The sequence below is a fragment of the Podarcis cretensis genome (genome assembly GCF_951804945.1).
Source record: "Podarcis cretensis genome assembly, chromosome: 9".
Taxonomy (NCBI): domain Eukaryota; kingdom Metazoa; phylum Chordata; class Lepidosauria; order Squamata; family Lacertidae; genus Podarcis; species Podarcis cretensis.
Window position 1 is genome coordinate 46,464,217 of NC_137178.1, and position 24,519 is coordinate 46,488,735.

General features: G+C 42.6%; 1 protein-coding gene across 4 annotated transcripts in view; it reads right to left on the reverse strand.

Annotated features, from left to right (window-relative positions):
* LOC307224496 (putative ATP-dependent RNA helicase DDX60) overlaps positions 1–24,519 on the reverse strand; it is a 49,877-nt gene that overhangs the window by 8,093 nt on the left and 17,265 nt on the right. For all 4 annotated transcript variants that reach the window (XM_079991332.1, XM_079991331.1, XM_079991334.1 and 1 more), the window contains exons 13-31: positions 23,474–23,637; positions 22,935–23,187; positions 21,694–21,866; positions 21,223–21,387; positions 20,235–20,384; positions 18,895–19,014; positions 16,714–16,809; positions 15,981–16,096; positions 11,055–11,197; positions 10,761–10,870; positions 10,557–10,661; positions 10,292–10,414; positions 9,781–9,908; positions 7,349–7,501; positions 4,909–5,044; positions 4,450–4,602; positions 3,057–3,161; positions 2,103–2,303; positions 606–710 (exon numbers count right to left, since the gene is read on the reverse strand). In XM_079991332.1, the coding sequence (XP_079847458.1) occupies positions 606–710; positions 2,103–2,303; positions 3,057–3,161; positions 4,450–4,602; positions 4,909–5,044; positions 7,349–7,501; positions 9,781–9,908; positions 10,292–10,414; positions 10,557–10,661; positions 10,761–10,870; positions 11,055–11,197; positions 15,981–16,096; positions 16,714–16,809; positions 18,895–19,014; positions 20,235–20,384; positions 21,223–21,387; positions 21,694–21,866; positions 22,935–23,187; positions 23,474–23,637 (2,699 nt within the window). The remainder of the gene's footprint in view (positions 1–605; positions 711–2,102; positions 2,304–3,056; positions 3,162–4,449; positions 4,603–4,908; positions 5,045–7,348; positions 7,502–9,780; positions 9,909–10,291; positions 10,415–10,556; positions 10,662–10,760; positions 10,871–11,054; positions 11,198–15,980; positions 16,097–16,713; positions 16,810–18,894; positions 19,015–20,234; positions 20,385–21,222; positions 21,388–21,693; positions 21,867–22,934; positions 23,188–23,473; positions 23,638–24,519) is intronic.

Here is a 24,519-nt window from a genome sequence, read left to right on the forward strand (position 1 = left end):
ATTCACACACTGTTTTGAATACTTCGTACTGAGTACTAAGTCCCAATCTTAGTATTAAGTACTAAGCGCCAATCTTTTAAACTTACTGTTTATAAATCTGGGTCAAAATGAAAACTTCTAACTTTTTTCAGGAATTTTGGTGGGAGGGGGGGTTGACCCATTAAACTTGGCAGGCATATATTTCAAGGAGCAGGGTTGAATCATTTTGATGTGGGACATTTTTTCCTATTTTTGAACAAGGGAAAATATAATTGTTGGTGGAGGCACAGCAATGCTTGAGCTCTTGGAAGCCACCATTTTTTCATTCCCAAAAGAGTTTGGAATGATACTGCATTGTGTTAGTTCAGGCAAATTATTGGGGAGAAAATGGCTGTCAGCTCCTGGTGGTATCTGAGAGGTGGATAAATACTCTGCTACCACAGTCATGGGCAGAAACAAAACTACATTTTCCCCCGAAAGGGAACATACAACACATCTGAACATTGATAAAGCATTACACACCCACATGGTTTTATCACCTTCAGGATGGTGAAGTAATCATTTTTCAGCTCTACAAAAACAAAGCCAAGACCCACTTGATTAAATAAGAAGACTTGGAAACTTACCTCCTTCACGAGAAACTGTAATGAAAACAAAAAATACAACTTTAACATCTTGAGGGCCCTTGGTTGTTTGAAGGCTAGAAGTGAATGCTTCAGTATCGACAGGACCTTTGGGAAGGGAAAATATATTAATACATTTCCATCAGCTGGCTGGTTGAAAGGTTTGAGAGTAAGATGTTAGAAAACTGGCAGTGGGCTTAACATTGATTCTTGGCATACCAGAGTATGGTCAAAGGAATTGCCTGAGAAATTAACGTGTCAGGCCAGAGCAGTAAAGGGCAACCACAATCCCTATTCCTTTTCTAACATGCAGCAAATGTTTATTGAATGCATACAGTAAATTGTTCAGACTGTGGCAGGCATCTACCCAACACTCATGGGAAAATGTGGCCCGACCTTTTAGAGTAATCAACTAAAACTTTATTACATAGCATGACATTACATTGGGACAAGGTATTTGTTGTTTACTACTGTAAAAATAGTTTTCTAAAAATGTATCTTCATACCATGAAAAATAAACAAAAACCTTGAGCAAACTAAGTTTGTTCTTGGTATAAGCTTTTGTGTGCATGCACACTTCTTCAGGTATCTGAAGAAGCGTGCATGCACATGAAAGCTTATGTCAGATGTGCGTGCAGGAGCCAGGCCCTGGGACCAATAGGACTTTGCAGGACTGGGGCCTTCCTAAGTTTGTTCTGAAGAGGTAAGGTGCGGCCGATTGGTAACTCACAGCACCTGGTGGCAAGAGCCAGGAAGGGATATAAGGTCAGCATTTCCCTTCGGCTCTTTGCCACAGCAACACGTTCCCTGCCCTGATGCGTTTGGCTCCTTGACTCCTTGCTTCTCGGACCCCTGACTTTGTGACTCCTTGCTTCTTGATCCACGGACCCTTGGCTTCTTGACTCCCGGCTCTCTGACCCTCGGACTCTTGGCTTCCTGACTCCTGGCTTCTGGACTCCCGTTCCTGCTCCCACCCCGCCATCTTGCCCCCAGTCCCAATGTCCCTAGCCGGGACTTCAATTGCCCATGAACTGGAGTGTGACAAGCTTATACCAATAACAAACTCAGTTGGTCTCCAAGGTGCCACTGGACAATTTATTTATTTATTTATATATTTCGATTGCGTCAGACCAACATGGCTACCTACCTGAATCTAAAACCTTGAGCATTAGCATTTAATGTTTTTCTTTAACTTGCAGAATGAGTTTTGAAAATGTGTAACAAAATGCACTGGTTAGAACATTGTCAGGAAATTAGTTGATAAATTTAGGCTGCAATTCGTAACACTTTCCTAGGTATTTACTCTTACTGAAGTCACTGGGAGTTATTTCCAAGTAGACACATTTAGGAACACCTTGTTAAATTAAGCTAGGAAGGAGTCATACATTGTTTCCCAGTGCAATCCTCTGTCTATCAGAAGTAAAACCCAATGTATTCAGTCCCATTGGGTGGCTATAGGATTGCATCCTTCATTAGAGAAGGATTGCTTCCAAGGATTACCTTGGCTTTTGCATCTACTTTATCATCTGCTTTTGAAGCCAACAGCAGGAGTCTCAGGATCAGAGAAATACTCAAAGGAAACTGTCCTCGAAGTTCAGGTACATTGGATTTAATGAGCTTCTGAATTTTAGGCAAAGGAATGTCATAGAAAAAGACATCACCCAAAAAGTCTTGACCTCGTCGCCCAGCACGTCCAGACATCTATGAAAAAGCAATCAAAGTCAGAAACCACCCAAGGAAATAATCAAGCAAAATTTGAAATCAAAGCATTTAAGACTGTAGCAGAGAAGCTATCCATACTGAAGGACAAACATGCTCTTTTTTTTCTTTATCAAATAAATAGATAGATAGAGGGATGGGGAGAGAAGAGGCAAAGTCATTCCTAGCAAATCCCAGGGGCTGAATGATAATGCTTTATGGTCTTTACTTGTGGGCATCAATTTCCCTTCAGTGCTGTGTCTGTGGGGGCAGGAGTGAAACAAACTTAATTCACTTTACCTGCAAGACCTAAAGTCTAAATTTCCTAAGTGTCCTCCATACCCAGTACACCTGAGATTAAATTACAGGTGTCCTTAGTCATGCCAGTCTGCTCTTAGATGTAGTGTTGTTTTTAACAAAAAGCCAACACGGGAGGCCTGATTTGGATCAGAACTGCAACATGGGGACACGGGCAGTGGAGGCGAGTACCCACTGAGAGGGGTAGGGGCAGGGAATAAGGAAACCAGAAGTGCAGCCAGAGCCCAAAGATAAGCCGAGCCAATTCAGTGTTATTTATTGCTGAGTTCCATAAACGTAGCACTGAGACTAAACATCCTTCCATATTGGTCTCTGTTTGTGGGTCATTGATACAATAATAATGCATTAGTTGTGGATTCATGCTGGGCTATCCAACCCATCCCACTCTCCAAAAACAGCCATGGACTTTTGACTAGTCCTAAAGATTAATCTCATTACCTGCCTGTAGTGCAGAGCATCCAAATATACAGAATTCTGTACAAAAACAACAGATTTACATGGCATGTTGATTCCCAAAGCCAAGGTTCCTGTGGCTGTCACCACCTAAAAGAAGAAACAACATTCAGTGGCAGTGCAAGTAAGTAACTCCCATTCAGCTTAATGAGACTTGTTCCCAGGTATTTGGGTGTAAGAGTGCTGCCTTAATTGTTTTAAAAGATGATAGTTAACATTGACTATCAATGTTAATACCCTAATAATGCTTATCCATGCAACACAATGCAGAGCTACATAAAAGGTTTTTTTGTGGGTGTGGGAGAGATGAATAAAAAATACTGAAAAATACTGGCAGAATCTGAACTCCAGTTACTAGGACTTGCTAGTATTTAGTTAGATTCAGTTTCTAGTCCCTTGTATATATTTTCCTAATCAAGTGCGATCAAGAAAGCATCACTGTGATCTAGGGTATCGAGAATGTTATTTTGGAAAAACCTCAACTTGTTTTTCATTTATCATGGCCCCCTAAGACCCATGGCAATATTAAGGGGAACTAACCAAGGACACGTCTGCACTCTATGCCATGATCATACAAGTTGGCCATAAAACCAGAGAGGCTGGAGGAAGGGCAGAATCTCTTTTCAAAGCACCCAAAATATTAAGTGCTTTCCTTCCACCAGACCACCTCCATCCATCAGCCTAAAATTTAACATCGGATAATGTCAGTATTACCATGAAAAAATGAAAACCAAGTATATAACTTGTACAGAACAACATCAAAATTAGCAGGCCAGTTATTAAATATAAAGCTGGTCATCCCTTTAAAGAAATCAACAATTTTAAATGAGGCCTAAGTGGTGGGAAGGAGAAAAGGTAAGTTATGCTGGTCAATCCCCTGCCTCCCCATTCAGCTGTCACTCATTCCTTTTTCTGCCAGTCCCCTACACTTCAGTAGGGTGGCTATTGTAGCTAGCTTAACAAGGGAAGACTATTAGGATCAACACGCCATCCATGGATTTACAATCAGTGCTGAATTAAGCCCTGTGGAGGCCCCTGGGCAGTTGAAATCTCAGGGGGCCCTCGCAAATTATCTCCTAATACTTTTTTTTTATTTTACCAACCATTTTAATAAACCCATTTTTTACACAATACTATTTTGATCCATTGTCACAGGGTCCCTAAATAGCATGGGGCCCATAGGTTAGTGTCTACTCTGCCTGTTAAGTAATCTGACACTGCTTACAATCAAGTTAATTTGACTTTAATGATCAGGAAAAGGTTTAAATAAACCTATGACAAATAACTTTGAAGCATACAGAGATAGTAGGTGATTGGCAGTATTAACAAGGCATGTATACACATAGATTACATATATACAAACTGAAAGTTGGTAAACCTGCAGAAATCCCTTTCTGAAAAGCATCTCCACCATTTGCTTCCCTTTGGCATCCACAGCAGAATGATGATACCCAATGCCTCTTAGTGCCAAATCTTGCAGTTCTATTTTCTTTCTCGAGTATCTTAATCGATGAAATATCTTGGTCAAAGTCTAGTGGAAGGAAAGTCTTAATATGTAAGAACAGTAGATGTTTCAAAGCAGCTCGTCATTTCTACATGATTGCATAAGTGTAAATTGACTTTAACTGAATACATGTTAGAAAACATTTGCCTATGTAATTTTACATTTCTAATCATTAATTTGGAGAGAATTTCATAATCTCAAATATACTTTGGACATACACAAATATGAACATATTGGTCTATGTTATAGCACTTGATTTTACATGTCTAATTTTTAATGAAGATCGAAGTCATTTTTATTTTAATACTGGAAATTAAAGGGCTTTAAGCTCACCTCCTCATCAACAGCATGTTCATTTGCATAGGTGCAGTCGGAAGGAGTTTCATAAATCTTCTCCAGTTGCTTCCTTAGGCTATCAAGCTCAGCTTCCCAAACTAATTGTTTGCCATAGTTACGGACTTTAGTGTCACTGCACAAAAGTACAGATAAATTACCAAACAATTTTTCAACATTTCCCTGACATTGTCATATGTACTCTTTTTCCAGCATACATCCTCTTTTTCATGGGTAGAGTCATCATAGCGATCCATACTTAAAAGTAGAAGTTGGCAAATGCGTCCTCTTCTTTTCTCTTCAGAACCTGGCAACCCTAATATGTGTATGTGTGTGTACAAAAGTGAACAAGACACACAGACAAATGTAGAACTCATTTGTATGTGACACTAGTCTTCTTCACATTTCACGGTAAGTCACGGTTCCTTTGGTTTTTGGGGTTTTTTCAGAAGGAAACCATGATTTCAGGTTTGGACATGATGCTAAACAAGGCTTCTTGCTACTCACACTAGAGAAGACATGAACAGACAGTAACTGGACAGCAAGCACTAGCACACTGCTGGTTCATGTCTTGTTAATTCATGCCAAGCTACTAACTATGGCTTATAGTAGGGGTAATCTATGTGCTGATCTCCAGATATTGTTCAACCCTAGCCAGCATGGCTGATAGTCAGGGGTGATGGAAGCTGCAGTCCATCATTCACAACTAAAGGACTTCCTCTGGCTTACCCTGCTGTGCAAAAAAAGGTCACTTGAAATCCAATAGACTAGTTCACATTTACATTTCAGGCAACAGGAAGTGGAGAGGTGACGCAGCACTGATGTTGGGACTGCAGGGCTACATTGGTGAGGGTTGACTCTACTGGTGCCTAATTCTATTGGTGCTTCAACAAAGCCCTGATTTCACTCCCGCCTGACCCCTCACCATCCTGGTAAGTGGCAGTGACTCAACAACCATCTCAGCGTGATATTCTTCTTAGAGGAATGACATTGACACTCTGCTCATAGAAGCACATGGGATTCAAGATCATCCTGCGATTGCAGTAGGGCTGGCTGAGGATCCAATGGATCCTAGGCTGCCCTGCCGCTCCCTGTCCTTGGAACATCCTGTTTTGAAGCTTTCTGCTGGCTGCCAGCAGCAGGGATCCTACCAGCTGCATGGGCACCTGCACACTGGGTGAATGGGAGGGGAGATCTGTGGTACCAGAGTGGTGCTACTATCACTCTGCAGGTGGCAGCTGGTGGGCGGGATCCCTCTTGCTAATCTAACTTCACTTCTTCTCCAGCCTGGGGCAAAGGGGGTTGAAATTGCTCTGCCAGACACCCAACACAATGTGTGCAGTACATACAAATGGTTTCAAATACTTGGTCTGCTCCTTTTTCAGATGTTTTTTCTTTTTAGATTTAAAAAAACATTTGCTCTTGTTAACTTTTCATGTAGTTATCTCCTAAGGAGCTGCATACTCTTTCAGTCCAATGTTGTGGTCTTTTAATGAGTGCTCACACCTTCCTTTGTGGGCACCCTTTGTGGGACTGAGCACAGCACCTTGGACCACGTGGGACCCACCAGCTGCTTGGGCTGGCCCGCCTCCCTGTCTTAGTCCTTGGAGGTTCCCGCCAAACCTCGGTTAGCCAATCAGCCCTGCAGGAGGCGGGGCCAGTTGCTTAAATAGGAGGCAGAGCCAGCAGCAACCATGTGGTTGGCTCTAGAGCTTCAGGGAGGGGAACATTTCCAGAATCGTCGTGGGACAGAACAATGAGTATGTTGGGCCCCATCCTCGTCTCTTCCCTCATCCTTTTAGTTTAATTTCCCCTCATCTGCTTAATTTAGCCAGGAGCCGCGCCGTCTTGGGTGACCTTCCCCCCCCCCCCATCCTTCACTGCTTGATCCACATAGGGACTCAGCAGCATCACCCAGTGCCTCTATTGGGCAGGGGGGTGCTCCCAGTGGTGTTTTTTTTGGCCATGGTGGGGGGGTTGAATGCAGGAAAGGGCAGTTGGTGAAATCATGAAATTATTATTTCAACATGAAACATTGAAATCTTATGAAAATATGAAAATATGGGAACAGAAACTCAATTATTATATGCTTTCTGTATCTTATCTGCCTTTTAAAAAAGAGATATTTGCTCAATGATATGGAAAGGACAAGCTTACCTGTGATCGATCACAGCTGAAAAGCAGAGAGATGCCACCTGCAAATTGGTGGATGTTGCTTGCCACAATTACGAAATTATTATCAAACTTAGTTCAAGGAGGCAAGATAATAAAAGGGGTTAACAATCCTTTTGAAAATGGGCGTCTGTCTTAATTTGTTTTTATAAAAATAACAATTGTATCTAAAATGAGTATACTTATTTGATGTGATGTATTCAAATACAGCTTTTTATGCGATAAAAGTAAATTTTGGAAAAAGAAAAAAAAGGTTTATAGCACTTACTCATTTTGCGCCATTAAATATTTTTCTCTCTTTTTACATTTTTTTGTTAGCCATTCTTCTTTTCCAGAAGCTCGGATGGGCTTTTTACTTTGCTTCTCTTTTAAGAATTCGCAGACATTGTGAGCCAAACGTTCCACTTCTTTAATATTGAATCTTTAAAAGGAGGTGTTCCAACTATGGTTATTTGCTGCTAATTAGATCCCTTACCATAAGATTATATACACGACTATTGTGAAATAAGTCCCACCAAGTTGAATGGGGCATTTACCCACATAAGTGGGAATAGGATTGGAGTCTTATATTGTATTTTCTCCCAAAAAGCCTCAATAGGCTAGAATATGTTTAGGTAAGCTTTAGTACCTTGTAGCTTCCATAGGTCTACTGTGAATAAGTAATGCCTATGAACTTGCAATGCAAATGAATACCTATTAATAATTAGGGCTGTTACTAGATTCAAAAATAAAATCTCACCTTTATCATTTAGTGAATTAACTACAGGTTCTAAATTTTCATGTGCATAAAACCCAGAGGGAGAATGCTGCTTGGGAACTTGCTACTGAATTACTCTTTTCTTTTTTTCTTTTTTAATTAAAGATTTTCTTGTTTTACAGAAGTATGTGTAATGTCTCTCGTATTCCATTTGTTGAGACAGTAGGGGGAAATAAGGGGTGGAGGGGGGGAAGATGGGTGGGGGTGGGGTGGGGTTGAGGGTGGGGTCGGGTGGCGTTTCTATTTTGCTTAATGTATGCAGGGTTTGGTGTCAGCGCTGCTCGTGCAAGTTCTCTGATGTTCATTGGTGTTTCTTTGGTGGTGAGAGAGGCTGGAGTTGGCCTAGAGTATGGTTGTTTGTTTGTGATTGGCTATGGTGATCTTTGTTTTCGTGTGTGAGTGGGGTGGGTGGGTGTTTTGGATCAGGTTAGCCATATTGATTTGTATGCTGTTGGTGGATTATTGTCGTTGTCTTGTTGGGCTGTGTATGTGATAAAGGGGAGCCATACCAGGGTAAAAGCGTCTTCTGCTGTTTGTCCCCGTGTCAGTTTCAGTTTATTGGTTAATTTTTCTAGTAGGGCTGTTTCCCATACTATTTGGTACCATTGGTCCGTGCTCACTCCTGACAGGTCTCTCCAGTGTCTGGTTATGGTGTTTCTGGCTGCTGAAAGTAAGTGGGTTATGAGTTCTTTGTGGTGTAAATGGGCATTGTTGTCTTGGAGCTTCTGAATTACTCTAATGGGCTGCAGTGGGCTCTTTGACTTGCACACCCTTTTCAACACTGGAGTTGCTGTTGCTTCCCGGGATGAGGCAGGAAGGCCACGAGGTCAGAGCTGTGTTGGTGCACAAGCTGGCACAGCACTCTTGCAGGTTCCCCCACCTATCCCTGACCTCACTGCCACCCTTATCATTCCAGTAAGTGGCAGCACTACAGCTCTGACAATACTGCCAACAAGATACCACCTACAGTGCTGGCTGCCCCGGGGAAAGGGTAGAAACTGTGAAGGTAACCAAGCCATTAGCACAACATGCTTACCAGGTTTTGGGGGGAAGAGGCACACTTCTTTGGTTTCTGTCTTTATCCCACCCAAGAGGGGCCCACAAGCATTCTGTTTGATCCTCTACTGTTTGTATGGGCACGCTGCTCGTCCCCAACTCTGACACTGCTTATGGTGTACAGTGGTACTTCAGGTTAAGTACTTAATTTGTTCCGGAGGTCCGTACTTAACCTGAAACTGTTCTTAACCTGAAGCACCACTTTAGCTAATGGGGCTTCCTGCTGCCGCCGCGCTGCCACAGCACGATTTCTGTTCTCACCCTGAAGCAAAGTTCTTAACCTGAAGCACTATTTCTGGGTTAGCGGAGTCTGTAACCTGAAGCGTATGTAACCTGAAGCGTATGTAACCCAAGGTACCACTGTATACATCTTATTCGTGTGTAGCCTCTGTGTGGAAGGCCCAATCGGTGATTGTGTGGCATGTGTTATCCCACTCCACACTCAGTGCAAGACTATTTACATATTTACATCATCTAGGCAAGGCCAATGTTGAGCTGATTAGTGGACCCAGAGAACCAAAAGTGATAAACGCATTCAGGAGGATTTCCATTCACTGTAGATACGCTCTTTCCTATGCTAACGAATTCAAAATGCAGTGACTGGCAAAGGCAGACAAGGAAAGTGATTATAAATAATCCTCGCCAAAAAAATATCAGTTACAGAACTGCTTCTGCTGAAACAGCATTTTAAAGAGACTTTATAATAGTCTGTATCTTAGAGGGAAGAACTTTCATTATGAAGATTAAAATAATTGCTGCCTGACCAATAGTTGTTTTTGTTTATTGTTGTTCCCTGCCCCAATTCCAAATTTGAATTATCCACTTCATTGGTTATGTGTCAATTACCTATACAAGACAGACATATATACATCCATTGTCTTACTTACAGGAAAAATAGTGCAGGCAATTTATCCATCTGTTTTAGCTTGTCAACAAAATGAGGAAAGTGTTTTCTCATCGCAGTTTCAGAAGAAAAAGTAGATTGAGGTTTGAGCAGCTGCAGCACTCTGTTTGCCTAGGGGTTAAAAAGGGTAACAGCAATGAAAAAAATTCCTTTCCATTTCTGGCACAGAAAGTACAGAAGAAGAAGTACAGAAGAAGAAGTACACAAGAAAGTACAGAACAAGGTTAATAGTGTTTCAATTTGAGTTCTATTATTCTCTGCACCTTTTTTTTTTTTTTTTTTTGGAATAATGATCTTTGCTTAGCTGCAGTTTCCCAATGCTTTCTAAAGTGCAAAACTAAAACTGGGGTGGCGGTCTCCACCATTCCTCCTCTGCCCAGTCCAACTTCCTGACACAGCCAAATAATAGACTGAAAATATTAGAGAATATCTAAGGCCTTTAGAAAATAAAAAGAAGGATGATACACATGTAGAGAGATGGAAATAATAAATACCTCCTCACTGCAACCATGTTTAATCCACATTTCTAGTTCTTCTTTCAGCTGTTTCTCATAAGTTCTTGCATCAGCCTTTGTGATGACCATTTTGTCCTTAAAAAACTGCTCAGGTTCCAGTTCCTTGACATCAAAGATCAAGGAGGAAATAGTGACCACAACTGTGTTCTCAAATAAGTAAAATAGTATCTTTTTTATATATATAGGTAACAATTGCTCTGTATATTTGAAGATAAACATATATCTGTAAATAGGATGTACTTACATTCGCCCTTTGCCAGTCTGTCCTTGCCTTTACCATAATGTCATACAATATGACAGCTTCTCGGGGAGAAAGAGAAAGGTCCAAGGGAAAGCCGTACTTCTCAATCTGCAATGCCAAATAAATAAGCAAGCACTGGGTAGCATGTTACAAATTTCAGTGGTTATGCTGTTTCTCCATAGTATCCCAATGTGATCTTAAACTTACATGATCCACAGTTAATGCAGCACAGGGATGATAGTGATGGATAGTGAAGTCATCATTGTTCAGGGAACATACATACTTTTCTAAATCATTGTATCTCTCTTCATATACCACTGGAAGCAGAATAATCTGAAATAAGTGATCTGGTAATATTTAGGTTATAAAGCCCAACACAAGCCGCTTTAAACTTCAGGGTCAACCTGATGTGGATTTTCGAAACTCATTCAAGATTTAAGAAGACAAACAGAAAAAAGTAATCTCTCTACTATTGTAAAAGTTTTGATTTTGGGTACATACCTAACTTAACTTTGTATGATGTTTTCTGTGTTCTGACACTCTGCTTCACTTTAACTCCTTTCTTAACAGAAGTGGAATGGTTAGAATTCCGCGCTATTACAGCTTCAGTATGTTGCCAGTATCTTTTTACTGACTGTAGCCATCTGTTAGGAAGGAGGAGAAGAATTACATTCCCAGTATAAATACAGCTCTTTGGGCTCTATCTATCTCAGTGGCAGCCCACGCAGAGCCACAGAGCTGCCTTCCTGACAACAGATGAAGATGATGATTAGGTTGACATGCCAAAATGGCTTCTAAGCAGTTTACAAGTATAAAATCAAGCAAATCCATGCACAATTAAAATACACAATAAAATAATTCCACCATGCATCAAAAACATCCATAGTTAAAATATGCAATTAAACAAACCAATTTAAAAGCATAGCAATTAAAAGTAATTAGATCAGAAAGTTCTAAGTTCAAGGAAATGATTTCCTAAACAGATGTGTTATCAAGAGCAAGCAGAATGCCTCTACTCATGGAGCATCTCATATTTCAGCAGGGAGAGCATTACACAACACCGTTGCTGCTAATGAAAAAGTCAGCCATGTCGGTGGATTAGGTGTCCTTTGATGTTCCTCTCCACGATTCTTACATGTGTGTAACTAGCCCATGAGAGTTGATGTAGCATTGCACTTAAGATAGTGAGATGTGTTCATGAAAGAGCTCGATTCAGATCTCACCTTGGCTGCAAGCTTGCAAGCTGTTCCTTGAAAAACACATTTTTTCAGGTTTGGTAGACATTCAGAATAATAATAATAATAATAAAATTTATTTATATCCCGCCCTCCCCAGCTAAAGCTGGGCTCAGTGCGGCTAACAACAATCAAAATAATCCAATGATTCTAAAAACATTTCATTATAAAAATTAATTAAAATCAAATTTATGGCAACCAATAAGCAAAATTCTGTGCAGATTGCCAGAGGAGGGGGGTCAGGCTGCGCCCTGACCAAAGGCCAGGTGGAACAGCTCTGTTTTGCAGGCCCTGCGGAAAGATGTCAAGTCCCGCAGGGCCCTGGTCTCTTGTGACAGAGCGTTCCACCAGATTGGAGCCGCGGCCGAAAAGGCCCTGGCTCTAGTTGAGGCCAGCCTAACCTCTCTGTGGCCTGGGATCTTCAAGATGTTTTTATTTGCAGACCGTAAGTTCCTCTGTGGGACATTCCAGGAGAGGCGGTCCCGTAGGTACGAGGGTCCTAGGCCGTATAGAGCTTTAAAGGTTAAAACCAGCACCTTAAACCTGATCCTGTACTCCACCGGGAGCCAGTGCAGCTGGTACAGTACTGGATGAATGTGATCTCGCAGCGAAGACCCCATAAGGAGTCTCGCCGTGGCATTCTGCACCTGCTGGAGTTTCTGGGTCAGTCTCAAGGGTAGCCCCACGTAGAGCGAGTTACAATAATCCAGTCTGGAGGTGACCGTCGCGTGGATCACAGTGGCTAGGTCAGGGCGAGAGAGATAAGGAGCCAACTGCTTAGCTTGGCGAAGATGAAAAAATGCTGCCTTTGTTATAGCTGTAATCTGCGCCTCCATAGAGAGGGAGGTATCGAAGATTACACCCAAACTCTTAACGGACGGTGCTGACACTAATTGCACTCCCGCAAGAGATGGGAGTTGCCCCCTCAATCCCATATCGCCCCGTCCCAGCCAGAGGACCTCTGTCTTCAAAGGATTTAACTTCAACCGGCTCCCACGTAACCATCCAGCCACAGCTTCCAGACATCTGGTCAGTGTGTCTGGGGCCGAGTCAGGATGGCCATCCATCAACAGATAGAGTTGGGTGTCATCGGCATACTGATGGCAACCCAGCCCAAAACTCCGGACAAGCTGGGCGAAGGGGTGCATAAAGATGTTAAAAAGCATCGGGGAGAGAATCGCACCCTGAGGCACTCCACACACCAAGGAGTGGCGCGATGACAATTCTCCCCCAAGCGCCACCCTCTGTCCCCGACCAGAGAGAAACGAGCGCAGCCATTGAAGGGCTGTGCCCTGAATCCCAACGTCGGCAAGGCGGTGGTCCAGAGGTTCGTGATCAACCATGTCGAAGGCTGCTGACAGGTCTAGAAGAATCAGCAGCCCCGACCCGCCTCGATCCAGCTGCCTGCGGAGATCATCTGTTAGGGCGACCAGAGCCGTCTCGGTCCCATGACCAGCGCGGAAGCTGGACTGGAATGGATCCAGGGCCGATGTTTCATCCAGAAACCTACCAAGCTGTTCAGCAACCGCTCTCTCAATCACCTTACCAAGGAATGGAAGATTCAAAACTGGGCGGTAATTGGATAGATCTAAGGGATCTAATGATGTTTTCTTTAAGAGCAGGCGCACCACTGCCTCCTTCAGTTCCCCTGGGAATATCCCGGTGCCAAGGGACAAATTGATGATATCACCCAGGGGGGCCTGCACCTCGTCTGGACACGCTCTAATCAGCCAAGACGGGCACGGGTCAAGAGGACAGGTGGTGGGCTTTCCAGCTCGGAGGAGTCTGTCCACATCGGCTGGGGATATCCGGTCAAAGTGGTCCAATACTGGACCCGAGGACAGTCGAGGGGCCTCCAGTTCCTTTATTGTATCCAAATTGGCAGGGAGGTCATGGCGGAGCAACAGGACCTTCTCCGCAAAAAAAGCTCGCAAATGCCTCACAGCTATGTGTCAAATTGTTATTTAAATTTGGCTGTCCTTCAAGGGACGTAAAAGACCTAATTATACTAAATAATTGCGCTGAGCGAGAGCTAGTGGAGGCAATGGAGGCCGAGAAGCAGGACTTCTTAGCGGCCTTCACTGCCATCTCATAGGTTTTCATAAAAACCCTATAAGATGTTCTTGAGGCTCCATCACGGGCACCCCGCCATACTCGCTCTAGCCATCTGAGGTCCCGCTTTATTTTCCGGAGCTCCTCAGTAAACCAGGGAGCCCGGTTTCTGCGGGGTCGCAGAGGGCGCTTAGGTGCGATCTCATCGATGACTGCCAGGAGCTGGATATTCCAGCCCTCAACAAGCTCAGTCAATGAGTCGCCAGGGGAAGCAAGGTCCCGCAAGGCCTGACGGAATCTATCAGGGTCCATCAGCCTCTGCGGGTGAGCCCAAATTGGCTCGCCACCTAAGCAGGGTGGGGGTGGAAAATCAATCCTGGCTTTCAGAGCGTAGTGATCAGACCATGGCACCTTCATCGAAGGAGACATGATCATATTTATACCGACGCCAAAGATCAGATCCAGCGTGTGGCCTGCTTGATGTGTGGGGCCCGAAACAAACTGGGAGAGCCCTAGTGTCGCCATGGAAGACACCAGGTCCAGAGCCTGTGAAGAGGGAGTGGCGTCAGCATGGACGTTGAAGTCCCCCAATACCAGTAGGTTAGGGAACTCCAAGGCCCAGCCGGCCACCGCCTCTAGCAGGCCTGACAGGGTGGCTGCTGGTGCGCTAGGTGGCCAGTACACCAGCCAGACAGCCAAGCTCACCTTGGAGCCCCACACTAGGCCAACACATTCAATGCCGGGGATCGATGGCGATGGTAGAGCCCTGAAAGAACAATCTTCCCGGATTAATAATGCCACCCCTCCCCCCGGCCCACAGTTCGCGACTGGTGGAGGACGGAGAAACCGGGGGGCGCCATCTCTCGTAAGGTAACAGTATCCCCTTCGCGAACCCAGGTCTCTGTCACACAAGCCAGGTCAACCCCCGCAGGGTGGCGGTTTTGTTGCCTATAGACCTGGCATTGCACAACACCAGTGACGGAGGTGAGTAATCCTTGCTCACCCTACCCTCACCCCTCGGGATGGGGCGCAGATTGGAAGGGGTACGAGCATATCCATATCTTGATCCCCTTCGCCTATGACATCTGCCCCCACCGCCATACCTCCCTCGCCCCACCACGGTAGCAATCCCAAGCCTCATACCAACCTCCATTTACAAAATAGAAAACAAACCAAACCAAAAACAATTTATACCAAACAAAACCAATCCCCACCCCACTCAATATCCAACCCCAAACCAAAATAAAACGGAACAAAATAGAAATACATCAATAAAAACCACCGTTCACGGTGGTACAACAAAGTAAAAAGTAAAAACAGGCAGCCCTGTTCAGGGAAGTTTTTAATCTGTGATATTTTAGTGTATTTTTGGTTTTTATGGAAGCCGCCCAGAGTGGCTGGGGAAACCCAGCCAGATGGGCGGGGTACAAATAATAAATTATTATTATTATTATTATTATTATTATTATTATTATTATTATTATTATCTGAATAGCACTATACTACCTCACAGAATGATGGGACGCGTGTGGCGCTGTGGGTTAACCCACAGAGCCTGGGATCAGAAGGTTGGCGGTTCAAATCCTTGCGACAGGGTGAGCTCCCGTTGCTCAGTCCCTGCTCCTGTCAACCTAGCAGTTTGAAAGCACGTCAAAGTGCAGGTAGATAAATAGGTACCGCTCCGACAGAAAGGTAAATGGCATTTCCGTGCACTACTCTGGTTCACCAGAAGTGGCTTAGTCATGCTGGCCACATGACCCGGAAGCTGTACGCCAGCTCCCTCGGACAACAAAGCGAGATGAGCGCCGCAACCCCAGAGTCGGTCACGACTGGACCTAATGGTCAGGGGTCCCTTTACCTTTACTTACCTCATAGAACTGCTATAAGGTTTACTAAGAAGTGGTTAGAACACTTAAAAACATTCTTTATAAATGCTAAACATTATTACCGTACTTGTGGTTATTTATTGATTTGTCAAAAAAGAAGCAATCCAGAGGTTCCACATTATCCTTGATGTATGCAGACCTGCAACCTTTCACACGATGATCTGCACAGTAAGCTGCAGTTTTGGACGCAGCCCTAATCTAGTTGTTACAACACTTTCAAAGTATGTTTCATTCAGAATTTTCACCCATCTTACTCAGCAAGATGTTTGGGGTTGCTTATGGTTGCAGAGAGAGCCAAAAATGGACATCGAATCATAACCAGAAGATGCTCCCAAACTTCTGCTCCAATTTCACCTCCAAGACAATGGACCTGAAGAAGAAGAAAATAGGCCTAATATATTAATGTTATGTAATGTGGACATGTTTTTATTCTTTTTAGTACAGAATAGTTGTATGGCATGCTTCCAAAATATCACTGCATTCCTCTAAAGCACCACATTCGGGTTTAGGGTGACTGTACATCAAATTTATCCATCACCACACCTATGTACCCAACACCTGTAACAGTGAATGGCAACTGCCAATTTATACAAAATAATATAAAGGAATACGCTCATCAGTTCATACAATACAGGCTAACTCTGTTCCTGATGGCAATTTAGTCCTTTCTGAGCCACATCAGAGTGCAGCCCATTTCCTTTCACTCGCAGAGCCGTAGTCCTATCTGCACAGTAGTACCTCCTCAATTGTAAATCTTCAAAGCTGCATCTTGTGCTCTTGGTAGAGGTCAGTGATCCCGCTGGTGTAACTGCATGGGCCTGATCTTGTCAGCACCCCCACTCTGGTCAGCAGCAGTGTTACTCTGTCTAACTCCTCTCTGCCACACAAGCCATGGGTTCTTGGTCATGCTAGAGCATAGCATCACAGGGCTTTCTGTCAAAGGCTATAGATACTTCATTAATTCTGCCAAAACGAATGCATACCTACCTCATCAAATATAACATATCGTATCTTCTTGGCCCATTCTTGACGATGAGGTGACAGAAGAAGGATTTCTAAACACTGAGGGACTGTTACCAGTATCTGAAACAAAATATTGATGGACTTTTAGAAACATCCCTGCTAATAACAGGTTTAAAGCAACATGAACACTTTTGGAAAAGCAACTAAATACCAGTGATATCGATATGACTAGATTTTTTGATGAAAAGAACAGTGTAGAAGCGTAGTTATTTCTAGAAAAAGAATGCTCAGTTGATGTTCTGTCAACCTAAATCCTCTGACAGAAGCATATTGCCACATACATCAGGGCTTCCAACATTACCTAAGGTCAACAGCCCTATTATCTGGTCAACAATATTGTGCCAATCCTTTATGTAATCCTCAATGAATATAGTGGGACTGGGTGATGAGTAAATGTGGACAGGATTGCACTGCAACCCTATGGCAGTGATGGGCAAACTGGTACCCCCCAAATGTTGTTAGACTACAACGTCCATCATCCCTGACCATTGGCCATGCTGTCTGATGGAAACAATGACTTGTGCTTCGAGCCCCAAAACCCATCCCCCATGGAAATAAAGACACAGTGGAGACAGAATTTAGTTTAAATGTTAATGGGCAAATTTTGGCCACAACTTTATTAAAATACACAAATGTGACTGGTATTGGTTTAGGCATTGGTATCAAACTATATCTGGCTCCTGCCCCACCCTGCAGGAAGCCTCCGAAGGGTAAACTGCCAGCAGGGGGAGCTCCATCAATTTATATAGACTGGTCTCACCCCTGGAGGCCCTGGGGGCCCTGGCATGGCCCTAGCCCCTCTCTGGGCTTCAGACGAGATCCAGAGCCCCGGATTCCCTTAACCGAATACCCTGTTCATTGGAGGGGCAGGTGATGGCTGCACCTCCCCTCCCCACATTTCCCTCAACCAATGCCTAACCGCCACACGAGCCAATCGCTCGCCGCCAATACCGTCACTCCCACAACCAATCTAATAAACTGTTTTCAATTCCAGCAAGCCATACATCACTACTGCCATCCGACAGGTGCACACCATCCACCATAAACAGGGCCGCATTTCTGAAAATAACATCTGGGCCGCATTTCTGAAAATAACATCCAGAGCAAGCATCTTCCGTGCTGCAGCACGATTGCACTGCAACCCTATGGCAGTGATGGGCAAGCTGGTACCCTCCAAATGTTGTTGGACTACAATGTCCATCATCCCTGTCCATTGGCTATGCTGTCTGATGGAAACAATGACTTACCATGTATAATTATTTGTCTGTGTAATGAAAATTAATTTTCCTAATTCAGCATTGGATGGCTGAGAGATACTGGTCATGGCAACTGCTGCCTGCTGCAAGGCCCATTTCCACCTGGCCTAGGGGGAGGGACCTACACTCACCCTGAACAGCTGAAAGAGGCTCCTGGGACATTGGTGGAACAACTCTTCAGTTGAGGCAACAGGCTAAAATGCTTTAAAATGTTTTAAACAGTTCTAATTTTGCTTCCTTCATTTTTGTTGGGCTGGTGTTGGTTAAATGTTTAGTTGGGGTTGTTGTTGGTGGTTTTTATTGATTTATTAGTTGGTTTGTTGCATGTATAGGATATCTTGTTTTTTAATGTTCGAGATTTTGTTGTGTTTCATATGTTGTAAGCCGCCCAGAGTGGCTGGGAAAAGCCAGCCAGATGGGCGGGATATAAATTAATAATAATAATAAATTATTATTAATATAATAAATATAATATAATAATATTATAAATATAATAACAAATAATAATAAATTAATAATAATAAATCATTAATAATAATAATAATAATATATGACATTAATAATTGTGAGGGTATTATATAATAACTGCTTTTAAATGCTTATTTTAAATGGCAGTATTTTAACTTTTAACCCAATGCTCCTTTAGAAGGGTAGGATATAAATTTAATAAATAAATACATTTGTAATAAGGAAAACCTTGCCTTTGCAAATACTGTTAGAGCATTGCCTTTTTATCCAATTATAGTTTCCTTCTCATCTACTTTCCTTTTTATTTCTTTCCCCATTCAACTGTTTTACAAACACTTCCCAGGAGCTTTAACCTAAGTAAAAGCATTAGCTGAATAAGTGCCTTGGCTAGCAAAATCAGTAATAGCCACATATGACTTACCTGGCTATTCAAGGCATCATGACGATATTCTCGAGTGAAAACACCACATAAGGCAATACCAGATGGAAGTGCTTTATCAAATCGATTAAAAATGGTTGCAGACACTTGATTAACGAGAGCCTAAAAGCAGCACATTGGGAAGGCAAGGTAAGGTGCAGTTTATCAAAGGAAGACTTCATAACACACTTCTCTCTGTGAGAACATTCAAAGCATCAGGAGTAGTCTGCTCATTTCTTTGGTAAAGACTAGACCAATCCCATTTTGAGTACAGGCGTACCTTGGATCCTGAACACCCTGGAACTCGGACGTTTTGGCTCCCAAACACCGCAAACCCGGAAGTGATTGTTCCGGTTTGCAAACGTTCTTTTGGAACCCGAATGTCCGACTGGGCTTCAGTCGCTTCTGAAGCAACGATTGGGTTTTGGAAGTCGAATGAACTTCTGGAACAGATTCGTTCAACTGCCAAGGTACGACTGTATCCTCATAAACAGAAGCAGGTTATATATTATTAGATATAAATAAACAATGCACATTGTTGCTGTTAATTAAAATAGTATCCTGCCCTTCCTCCCAAAGGAGCCTAGGGCAGCAAACAACTGTTATATACAGAAAAAAATACAGCCAAATCTTTAAACTATTAACTGCAATTTAACTTAAAGATGAGCGCAATCCTTTACTTGCTACACTTTCACCAGCTGAGTAGCATTAGGAAGAAGTGGAGGCAGGCTCCTGTCAAAAATACACAGGGATAAATTCCTGTACGCATTGTGAAAGGGCTCCAGAGACTAAGTTGTTCCACTGGTAGAATTGTACCTACATAAAGGCATAGAGTTTTGGGTAAAAGATGGGCATCATGGGGAAGAGAACAGCCTCCCTGATTCTTAATCACCCCATTGTTTAGACACAGCTACAAACATGTTGGAAACCTATACAGGATCGTGACCTGGCATGGGTAATCTGCATCCAATTTATTCAGAATTTAAGGTGACTTCTCCCAATTCCTGCCACATTTTTATGCACCCCTTGGGATGGATTGGATACAACCATGGTGCATTTCTCTTCTCTTTGAAATGTGACCATAGGTTAAGCCTGTAACTCTTAGTTACATGGATCAGCTTGCAGCATGTATGCTAGGGCTTTTAAAGCCACAGCTTCCTGTTCATCGTAGGGGTGCCGGGGTTCTATATAAGGAAAATGAAGGAAAGCGAGGAAGCAGAGTTTTCAACCTGCATTTGGTGTTTTTGATCCTTATATATGACCAGAACCCAAACGACATGTTTTATTGCAGATTGTGTGTATGACACATACTTTTTGTGAAGAAGTTCAAAGCTATTACCTACCTTTGTAGGAGCAACATACACAACCACACTTTCATCACTGTCTCTCAAGATTTTCTCCATGCAATAGTAAGAGGCATATGTTTTTCCTGATGATGTCGGAGCAACAATTACTGCAGATTCATTATTATCGACAATGTCAAGAAGTTCTCTCTATAAATAAACAGTGGTGTGAATGCTTGTCAATGATTATCTTGTTCATATAATTGACTTCCATGAATATTTAGCAGCTTCACTTTAATATATAAACGTGTCTGGATAAAGACATAAACATATGCCAAAGCTGCACAGATAAATGTCCATAACACAAAATATCTGTTGCTGTGCCTGCACAATATCACACCAGAAACAAAGGCATAGGTGAGCGATGGGAAATTTGTGGACCTCGATTTCTTCTTGAACTACACTACACTGGAATTGATGGTAGTTGTAGTCCAACAACCTCCGGAAGACGACATGTACAGATGTCTCAGCCCCATATACCTGAAGGCGCATCTCCACTCCCAAAGTTCATCCCTGAGATCCAGCTCTGAGGGCCTTCTGGCGGTTCCTTCAATGTGAGGTTACAGGGAACCAGGCAGAGGGCCTTCTCAGTAGTGGCACCCGTCCTGTGGAACACCCTCCCATCAATGTCCAGTAAATAAACTTTTAGAAGATATATGAAATAGCTAAGTTTTTTTAAAAATGTTTGATGTTTTATTGTGTTTTTAATATTTTGTTGGGAGCTGCCCAGAGTGGCAGGAGAAACCTAGTCAGATAGGTGGCATATAAATAACAAAATGGTGATGTTGTTGTTGTTGTTTTCTTACACCAGCAAACTTTATGGTATGTTTTCCCCAGTAGGTCAAATAACAACTTGGGGGAGGGGTGGATGGATGGATGAAAGTGTACATATTCATCCGCCACACCAGCTGCCAAAAAGGCAACACCTGACATACACTTTCTCTACAAAAATAGAAAAATTAACTTCACAGTATGTTGTTAATAATACCTGCCATGAATCTGGAATGAAGTGTTGCACTCTGGGATCAGGATCTTTTCTTTCTTCTCGCATAAGATAGTGGCCCATGTACTGTAGCTGAAACCGAGAGGACCCCATGCCAACAGCATATTTTGCATGCTTTTCCTTAAGTTCCTTTCTCTCATGTTCAGATACCTACAAGCATTTAGATATTTCAGTTTGGCAGCATGTTTTAAAATGACTGGGCTTTTCCCCCAAGAGCAAATAGTATGAATCAAGTAGAAATAGTGTATCTAATTAAATATATATTAGCATAAAGTGAGCTAACACACAGTTCACTTCCAATAAGGTCACTGTAACAGCAGTGGCTCAAACAAGTATTTATACAGTTTCAATCCAGGAAAGCTGCAGCCTATAATTTACAAATAGGGCAACTTGCTCAAGAAAATCTAAGTGAAGTACCTTTGCGTTTGCATGCAAGTGTTCCATAATTACAGTTACCTTGATATATTTTAAAGATGCTGCCAAGTTGTCAAATCCAAAGTACCAGAGGCATTTTGCAATCTGGTGGAAATCTGTCTCCTTCAATAAATCCTTATGGTCATAATTTTCAATCAGTGAGTGGATTCTTCTCATCACTTCAGCTGCTATATTAAATTTTTTCTCAGTTTCACCTTGAGAAGTAAAAAAGCAAACTCACTAAAATTCACCAGACATGATGATCAAAGCCATTCATTAGTTATAATTTGTAAGGCAATTAATCTGAGTAATCAGGCAATAAATGGCACGTTTCCCCCAGGTTTTTCTAAAAAGTAATCATTTTGGAAGAACTCCATGGTCATGGAACCCATGTCATGTGGGAAACCTATCAGATGTAGAAGGAACCTAGAAACCAGAGGTTTGATCTTGCCTGTAGTTCTCCAGTAGTGAGAGGAGCCATGTGTTACTGTTTTTCTTCACACGCTAGCCTGAAACCTAGCACAAAATCAAGTTCCCTTTGTAAACTCTATTCTAAATTAAGTGCTGCAGTCAGGCCTCCTTTCAAATCTGCCCCACCTCATCCATATTATTATTATTATGATTATTAAAATTTGTATACCGCCTTTATCCGTAGATCTCTATGTTTAATACCTATTTGGGCTTCTGAGACATCACAGCAGCCAATTTAGGGTAGACCTTGTAGAAATCACTGGCCTGTATCCACATTTGCCTGATCTCATGAGCACCAAGCTGCATAGAGGACAGAGGTACAGATGGAACCCTACCTTAGTCTCTCAGAGTGTGCTTTCTCTTCCCTGACTAAATATTTTATGGGGAAAGTCTGCACAGGGATTTCTGCACCTGCTCATCTAACCTGGAGTAGAACTCTCAGCAACTGTGTAGAGTTCTTCTTGCAGTCCTATGAAAATCTTCTCTGAGCAATATGGGGAAGGTAAAATAATTTTTTTAAAAAAATCAACGTTTAATGGGAAATTGATTCCTTGGGTTTGGAAGTAGTGATTGATGGTTATACACAGAGCAACCAAAATGAACTTTCTGTGCAGAAAGGGAAGGGAAATCCACCTAATATGGGAAATCTGAGCTTTCAGATATCTCATGATCTAAATATGTCAGGCCTTGACAAAGGCCTCAGAATTATATCAACACAAAAAGAGAAGTTCTCATTCTCTCTCACACACATATATATCTATATGTCTGACCAGTGTTGCCAAAAGCAATAGCCACTTCATGCACCCTCATACCTGCTGCTTTGCAATGCTCTGTCCACAAACCAAAGCAAACATTCAGTGCTGCCATTTCAGCACTACATTTCACAGATGCACTTTGACATTTTCCCAGAAAGACTTCTAGATTCTTAATTCCAGAGGCCATATTTTCTTTAATGTTGTTTTCAATAGTCACTGAAAGGGCACTCCAACGACGCTCTTCTTTTCTCTCTTCTTCAGCTCTTTTCCTTTTCTGGTTCTCCTCAATAATAATTTCTGCTTTTGTCTTCTATGGACGAAAGGAGTTAACGGCAAATCAATAACCCTCATTACATTTCAGCTCTTGGTAGGATCCCAGTTCCATAATGTGTTTATGCATGCATGTAATTCTCCCCCCACCACCCACCCCCAAGAAATGCAACAGAGTGGAGGGAAGTAGGCTGTATGCAGAGACCCTCCAAGCCCTTGGATCCAGCAGATGTTAAAATATAAGCCAGGCTAGCTTCTTGGTTGAGGTGATTATGTGGGTGATGAGGCGTAAAGAAAAACAAAGGAAAGAGAGCTCTGGCTCTTACTTGGACTTTCTTGCTTTTTGTAGCATAAGGAGAAGCCTTCTTTGGAGTATCTGGCTGAGGAGCAATTTTCTGCGAAATTGTGCCTTCTAGGGATTCCCCATAAAATCGTTGAAAGGTCTGCAGTTTTTGATTGTGTCGTAAGGCCCGTGGGTCTTTCTTTTCTCCTTCAAGACACACAAATGCATCACAGTGCCCTTTAACATCACCATCTTCCCTAAATGGCACTTCAGTGATCAGAAACCAGACTTCAAGGAGATGCCCACCTCCTTTGTGACTCTAAGCCACTATCTCCTTACTCCAATTACTCTTTAATTCATTGTCTATGTTTTCCTGTCTAGCTGCTTTTCCTAATAGATGGGTCAGGGCAGCTACAAACATTTTCCCAATTCTACTCCCTGAAGTCAAGAAAGGAGTAGCACCCACTACTGCAATGCCATTTTCAGCTTGGCACAGCAAAGCAGGAATGTCTCTGCTCACAACTAGAACTAGATTCTGCATGGCTAGAGTCAATTCTACTGGGCACTGGAATACATGGGATGTAGCATTATCTGGAAGACATTACCAGTGAGGAACCCATGTTTAGTTACCAGAAATTTGTTGGCTGGTAAAAAAAAGTGATAAATAGGCCAGACTGCAGAATCCAAAGCAACAACATAACCACAGTGATTTCATAGGATCTTGTTGGTTGGGCACACGGAAGGTTCTCTTCTTCAGAAACATGGAATTTTAACTTTGGAACTATATACTTAACTCTATAAGGCAAAACTTTAACATTAAAGAGTAGACACCCAGATGATTTTTCCTATGCACGTTCATGTCTATTTTCTTAAGAGTAGCCATTTCTTGGACAACTTAAGTGTGAGTACAGTGGAACCTCGGATGTCGAACTTAATGCATTCCGGAAGCCCGTCCAGCTTCCAAAACATTCAAAAACCGAGGCTCAGTGGGGCAGTCAGTAAGCCCCATTGAGAAAAAAGAGAAAAGTGCCTCAGAAGTGTTCAGCTTCCAGGGCACATTCAAAAATGGAGGCATTTACTTCCTGTTTG